The 6,953-nt window shown below is 35.3% G+C and overlaps 1 protein-coding gene across 7 annotated transcripts in view; it reads right to left on the bottom strand.

The window, feature by feature from the left end:
• Positions 1–6,953, bottom strand: part of LOC144981372 (uncharacterized) — a 60,528-nt gene that overhangs the window by 31,762 nt on the left and 21,813 nt on the right. For 6 of the 7 annotated variants that reach the window (XM_078943818.1, XM_078943821.1, XM_078943814.1 and 3 more), the window contains one exon: positions 2,340–3,045. The exons of the other annotated variant lie outside the window; for it this stretch is intronic. In XM_078943818.1, coding sequence (XP_078799944.1) covers positions 2,923–3,045 — 123 coding nt within the window. In that variant the 3' untranslated portion in view covers positions 2,340–2,922. Of the gene's footprint in view, positions 1–2,339; positions 3,046–6,953 lie in introns of those variants that run through there. 7 annotated transcript variants of the gene reach the window in all.

Genomic DNA, 6,953 nt, shown 5'->3' with positions numbered 1-6,953 from the left:
TTTGATAACTAATAAATATATATCTGCTCTCATAAAGTAGATTTGTTGAAGGTCCACCTAATGTATTTATTTGACTAAAGACAGAGTGACAACAGTGCTTCATCTTTAGGATTTAGCTTCAGATCTTTCTGACTCAACATTTATTTACTTGGACTGCCTGTGATAATATGAATCAATTTAGTATTTATTGGTGTGTATTAGTGATTTCACCTCACAGTGAGAAGGCCCTGGTTTAAATCCCAGCGGGACTTTGTGTGGAGTTCTCCATGTGCTTGTGTTGGTTTCCTCTGGGCACTCCGGCCTCCTCCAACAGTCCAAAAACAGGCTTCATTGGTTGATTAGTTACTCAAAAATTGTGTCCCTAGGTGTGACTGTGGTTGGGATTGCATGGGCTTGCGACATGTTGGTGACCTGTCCAGCAAGGTGTGCCCGCCTTTACCCAACCTGCAGATTAAGCTCTGGCAGTTCCGTGGCATAAAACGGGTTAAGAAGATGGATGGATTTTAACCTGGAGAACCCAACCACAATTTTCTTCAGGGCTTTTAAAGTCAATTAAGAAGATTTGGTTTTTGTGTGTTCATTTTGATAAGCAGCAGTTAACAGCAGCTAAAAAAATAAATAAAAATGAAAATATAAAAACGAAAAAATAGAAATAAAAATCATAAAAATAAACTCAGGGCTAAATTTGACCCAGTGGGTTCTTCAGGTTAATACCCTCTTAAATTAAATATGTTTAAAAACAAAATAAAATAGAAACGTTCCAAAAAAAGAATTTCTTAAAACTGTGTTTTCTAACAAACTCAGCTTTGATTTACTGGTATTCACTATCAGTGAACTTCATCCATTGTCAGTGGCGTTAAAATCCTTCCCAGCCCGTTGGATGCAACAGCTGGTTTTCTAATCTGGAAGCTGAAGACACATAAATGCTCCCGATGAACTAAATGTCAAAACACTAGATCTCATTAACTAAATACTTTTTTAAAGTTCATATGTAATTTTGTAAACCACAAAGATTTGTAATTTTTTTAAACACTTATTTGCCTTTTCTTTTGTAGAAGACATTGGATTGGCAAAGAAAAGGTATTTTGTCTTTTTTTCATCTGGACTTCAAATCGTCTTTCTTGAAGATAATTTTAAATTAAAAGCAAAGATGTCACCTATATAAATAAGAGCCATCATCTACATTTTTATTTTTCTCATTCTGGGCACAACTTCTCTTTTTATTTTTGTTTTTGCATGAAACTGTTGACAAAAAGGTGTTGCATGTTGCTCGTCCCTGTGGGTTTCCTGTCATTTCTCACACTTAGACTGTGGCTGATTTAAAGTTAAGGTGACTTGAAGGAAGTGGTCAAACTGCCATTTTACCCTTGTGCTATCCTAGGCACTTTAACATTGGGCGTTGGGTCATCTAAACCCACTAGACAGTGCGCTGAACCTTTTTTCTTCACTGACTTGTGATCTTCACTGGTGTCCATGGATTACATGAAATTTTTGCACCTTTATCCACCTTTGTCATAGTAGGGAGAACACTTCAATGTAAGAATGGGGTTATCTAAGATAGCACAAGGGTTAACAATACTTGAATGTTATTAAAGGACTTTTTTTATTTTTCATTTTCCACATGCAAATTTGGCATGAATCCTTCTTCTTTTGGAACTTTTTTCTTTCATTTAAGGATCATTTGGAAAGAAATAGACAAAATTCAAAGCTGCTGAAAAATGCTACAAACAAACAAAATATCAGTTCAAAACCTGATGAAATGAAATGAAACATTGATCATATAAAATATCAAACAACGAAAACTTAAAGATAAATTTGTTTTTTAGTCAAAAATGTCCTGAGAGCTGCAAAATTGTGCATCACCAACATTATTTATTTATTTATTTTATCTGTTTTGTAGATGCACACTATGTAGAAACACTGAATTTCTTTGTAGCCTGACTTTGCTGTTCATCAGTCTGTGTGTTAAACTTCACGGATAGGTGAGTGCAGCAAAACCATTGTGGGTTTCCTGTGTGTTACTTTTATTGAAGACTTTCGGTGGTTGAGCCTGTTTCTTAACTGTTGACTTTCTTAGACACACAACAAGGCAGAGCCATCTTATAAGAAACAAAGAATTAAAAGAAGAAGATTTCATTTGATGTTTTTGAAGTACCTTCTGAGGTTTCTGTCTAGGAAAAATAAAAGTTCCAATATGATAAATTAACATCTTTAGATCAATTTCAAAGGAGGTTATTTCAAGGAATTGAAGGTGAAACGATCCAGTTTTTCAACAACAGGAAAATCTTTCCAAATTTAGTCTGGGTTTATTGTAAAGATGTAAAAAACACAGCTACATATTTGCCTAAAATGCACAAAAATCTTTATTTGCTACCTTATTGAATTTGTTAGTCAAAACCATTTTCTTTACAGGGAAACCGCTTAACCCTTGTGCTATCCTAGGCACTTTAACATTGGGAGTTGGGTCATCTAGACCCACTAGACAGTGCTCTGAACATTTTTTCTTCAATGATTTGTGATCTTCACTGGTGTCCATGGATTACATGAAATCTTTCCATCTTTATCCACCTTTGTCATGGTAGGGAGAACACGTCAATGCAAGGGTGGGGTCATCTAAGATAGCACAAGGGTTAAACAGCAAATAGAAACTGAAAGAATTTGAAGCAGGAGTTAAATGACACACGTTGCCCCTGTAAATGTTCTGCTCCATAGCTTGGATTAGCAGCTGAAGTTTGTACCAAAGAGCTCTAGTTTTCTGCAGAAGAACTGAAGTGTTGAATGGCATTTTGGTCTGCATGCAAGGAAATATCCTAAATTGAATCTAAAGATAACATTAAAAAAATATCTGCCAAAATGTATATCTGTGACAAAGAGCTTTGTTAGTTTTCTAAAAACAATCTTGGACTCAAGTGTGGAAATATTCTACAGCTTTGATGTTCTGACAGCAGAATATGTGCTGAAGTCAGAAGCCTGAGTTGTTCTCTTCCTCTTTGGTTTCAGTGATGAATGTCGTATTTCCAGGGCAGCATAGCACACATCTTCATCCTGGAATGAAATATTTACGTTTGTTGATGATCTTTTAGCGTTTAAAATAGCAAAACTGCAGAAATGCAAGAGGGCAACAAACAAACATCTCCTGACTGAGTGAAAAATATAGAACCAAATAAGGCAAGTCCAAAGTCTCGCCCGGGTTGAGATTTTTACCAGTCTGCACATTCCTGTCCTAAAATCAATAAAATGCAGCCCCCTGTATTTTCTAAAAACCGAGTGTACCATGTCTTGATTGTGGTTGGCTAAATTACATTTTCTGCCTAAGAGAACACTGTAGTGTGACCCTTCTGTGAGGCTTTCTAGCTCATTTCCTTTTCGTAATTTTTATATCATTTTCTAATTACGTACGGCCAGTGCTGAACTGTTTTCTTAGCCGCATGGACCCAGAGGAAGAATTATTATTATTAAAACATATGACCAATAACTACATTTAGCCTTGGAAGTTCTTTAAATACATGCCAATAATGCAACAAGCTTGGCCGGACGTATTACATATGGCCAACATGAATTTTAATCAGTTTTTGTGCGAAGATTGGCAAATCTTTTCAGTAAAATATGAAAAAAATTGTGTCTGTCTGAGAGACTCTTTTCAAGGAGTTTTATGTCAAGAGGGAAAGCAATTTATAGAAACATGAAAGTCCATGAAGACTACTCTGGGGACATGTTAAAAGAACATGTAAATAGTTAAAATAAATTCTACTTTAAAATACAATTTTTTAACAGCAGTTATACTAATTACTTAAATAATAATAAGGAAGCAACTGGCTTTTTAAATGTTGAATATTTTATTTGGAAATAGTTCCTGATTTTATACATTACTCTAAAACTCTGACAGGCTGTTGGTGCTGTTTACCTGTTGCAGAGTCGGTCTCGTCCGATCTCTTGAGTTCTGTATCTTTTCAGAATTATGAGAAGAGTTTGCCGCAGAAGTTTGAAGAAAACCTTTAAAAAAAACATGTGATGTATGTTTAGATGCAGCATCCGGTATGAATGTAGTAATCTAAGGAAAGTACTGAGATACCTGATTTCTGACAAATCCTGTAAACCAGAACTGAGAGGAGACCGGAGAGAACAGAAACGATCGGACACACAGAGGAGAGCAGCTTCCAACACACACCATCGTTCTGCTGACTGTCACTGGTACAGTTATGAGGCCTGTTGGAGGCTGCATTAAAAAAATAAATAAAGCTGTTGTATTTATTTTCCAGCTAAGACACTATTTAAAAAGTAAATGCTTCCATTTTTGAGATTTGTCTTTTTTTAAGTTTACTGATATAGTTTAACACAAAAGCTAATCAGTGATCATAAAAATTAGGAGAAAAACAAATTGTGAAGATGAGTGTTTTAAAATAAATTCTCCAATTAAAAAAAAAATCATTATTTACCTTAAGATCAGTATGATCTTTCTTTTTATGTTCATATAAACATCTGTCAAAGTAGTTTAAAGTTTTTACTTCATGATTTTAAAATGCTAATGTAGAATTTGACATTCAATCAAACAATTAAAGAACACAAATATTATACAGAACTCCTATTTTTTCCCTAAGCTCTAACCCTGAGCCAATTGAGTTAATATTTTTTTTCTATCACAAAATAAAAACATTCAATAAACATTCAGAAATTTAAAAAAATACACATATGTTTAATACGTTGAATATTGTTGAATGTTGAATATTCCAGATTTAAACTGGTGGAAAATATGATATGATGACAGAAACTGCTTTGCTTTAATATTTACAGTAGAAAATCAATATTGACGATGGAAATGAAGCAATTTCTTATTATTTTTTTGCCTGCTAAAATCAATTTGCAAAAAAACACATTAAAAGTTTCATCAGAAGTCATTCGGGTAAAATACTCACTGATGGAGATTTTTCTGATGATGTTGCTGTAATTATACCACGTCTTTTGACCATGCTTTTCATTGTCTGTCACTACCTTATTTTCTCCATTTCCACAGTAGTAGAAACCTTCATCAGAATAGGTGACATTGATGATCGTCAGATCGTAGGAATCAGAGGAAACATTCTTTGTCCAAAAAAAACGAGTTTTCTCCAAATGATGAAAGAAGTACTCTCTATCTAAAACAAGAACAGGATGGCTCTCATTGAAACAGTTTCTGAGCCACACAGTCATTCCTCCATATCCCATTTTACAGTCACAATAGAGAGTGATGTTGTCTCCATGTCTGACTGTCACCTCAGACACTGTTGCAGAAGTCCAGTCAAAACTGCAGGAAACTGCTCCTGGAAGACAGATGTCATTTGAGAAATCATTTTTTTCACAACTTTAAATTGAGATTCAGTAAAGTCATTTGAAGTAATCCAAATCAACTTTGACTGATACTAAAAGAACAAGTTACCCCAGAGAAAAGGCATGATGAGCAGAGGATCCATGAATGATGTGGTCATGAACATTAAAAAGTACAAATGTTTCTCATTACAGATACGTTCACAGTTTTAACTGAAGATGTTGTGAGATACGCAGATTTTCCACTGAAGGGGACGCAGCTTTTGATTGGTCTGTTGAGTGGAACTTTTTTTTTCTGTGGTTTCTAAGCTGGTTTGAATTCAAAAATAGCAGTGTAAAGGTTTGGGTCAAAAGTTATACACAGAAGTTTTAAAGTTCAGACTAAATGTTGAGAGCCTCAGACGTGTTTATTATTTTGGCACAGATACATTTTTAAGTTATGTTTTAGTTTCACCATCATAATTCTTGTCTGGTATCAAATTCAGACCAGATATTTAGTCCACAGAGTTGGAAAATGCTGTTGTGGAAAGAGAGAATTTACCACAGTCTTCTTTCCCTCTTTGTTCCTCTTAATGAACCATCCAAAAGCACAAATGTGGTGGACCCATCTACACATGTGACTTGAACCCAGCACCACTCAGACAGATAAAGCCTCTTGGATGAGTGGTGATGACAAGAACTTCAAGCTGCTGTTTCTCTTTTCGACATGCTTTTTAATGCAATGCAATTTTAACCAGAGCTAAATTGTTTGCCGTTTCATCTCAGCATATTACCATCATATTTTAACCCTCAACCTGGAGACCCCACAGGCTCAAATTTGACCCCATGTATTTTCCGTCTGTTAGTTTTGTCGTCTTGTTTTTTTTTTTGACTGCTGTCATTACTTGCTGTGACCAAAAAAAGAAAAAGAAAAAAAGAAAACAAGTGAAATTACCTTTAAAAGCCCAGAGGAAAGTAGTTCTTGGCTTCTCCAGTGTTAAAACTATGGTTGCTTTTGTCTCTGGATTTGAGTAGGTGTCGGCAGATATTTGGCATGTTTTTGTCCTTGAAGAGCGTGAAAATAGTGAAAATAGTGTTTTCAACATGTTCTTGTAGGATTCATGATGAATGACATTCATAAATTCAATTAAGCTTAAAATTGTGTTTCTGAGTATTTATTCAAATCGTGGTGAATCAGGAGAAAAATAAATACTGTACAAGCATCCTGCTGTGCTCCATTCTGATGCATCCACTTGTAGACGAGTAGATTCTTTGTTTTTCTGAGCTGACATCTGGCTCCAAACTCTACAGCTGGATAGGTCTGATATTGCTATTCCTTTTTGTGACACCGGTAATGTTAAGCTGGGGTTGTGAGGGGCCGTACGCTAGTGGAAGAGTGAGTAGACAAAGGGATGATGGGAAACGAACGCTGGCTTACTCCCTCCTGGTTTTTCAGAAACTCTGTCTCATCCGGTGCAGATTACCTGGATCAGGTGTGTTTTGGCAAAAATAGTGACAATGGCAGCTTAATTGGACAGTAAGGACACTGGTCTTCAAGGCCTGGAGTTTTACACCTTTAGTCAAGACTGAATACTTCAACTCCTTTCAGTTAATACATTTAATACAAAAAAGTTTAAAAATATTGACAATTGTTTTTATTTTTGTTCTGTTTA

Source organism: Oryzias latipes (genome assembly GCF_053564925.1).
Source record: "Oryzias latipes strain Hd-rR chromosome 1 unlocalized genomic scaffold, Olatipes_Hd-rR_3.1 chr1_Y".
In the NCBI taxonomy this organism is placed as follows: Eukaryota; Metazoa; Chordata; class Actinopteri; order Beloniformes; family Adrianichthyidae; genus Oryzias; species Oryzias latipes.
This window is presented reverse-complemented; position numbering and strand designations above follow the sequence as displayed.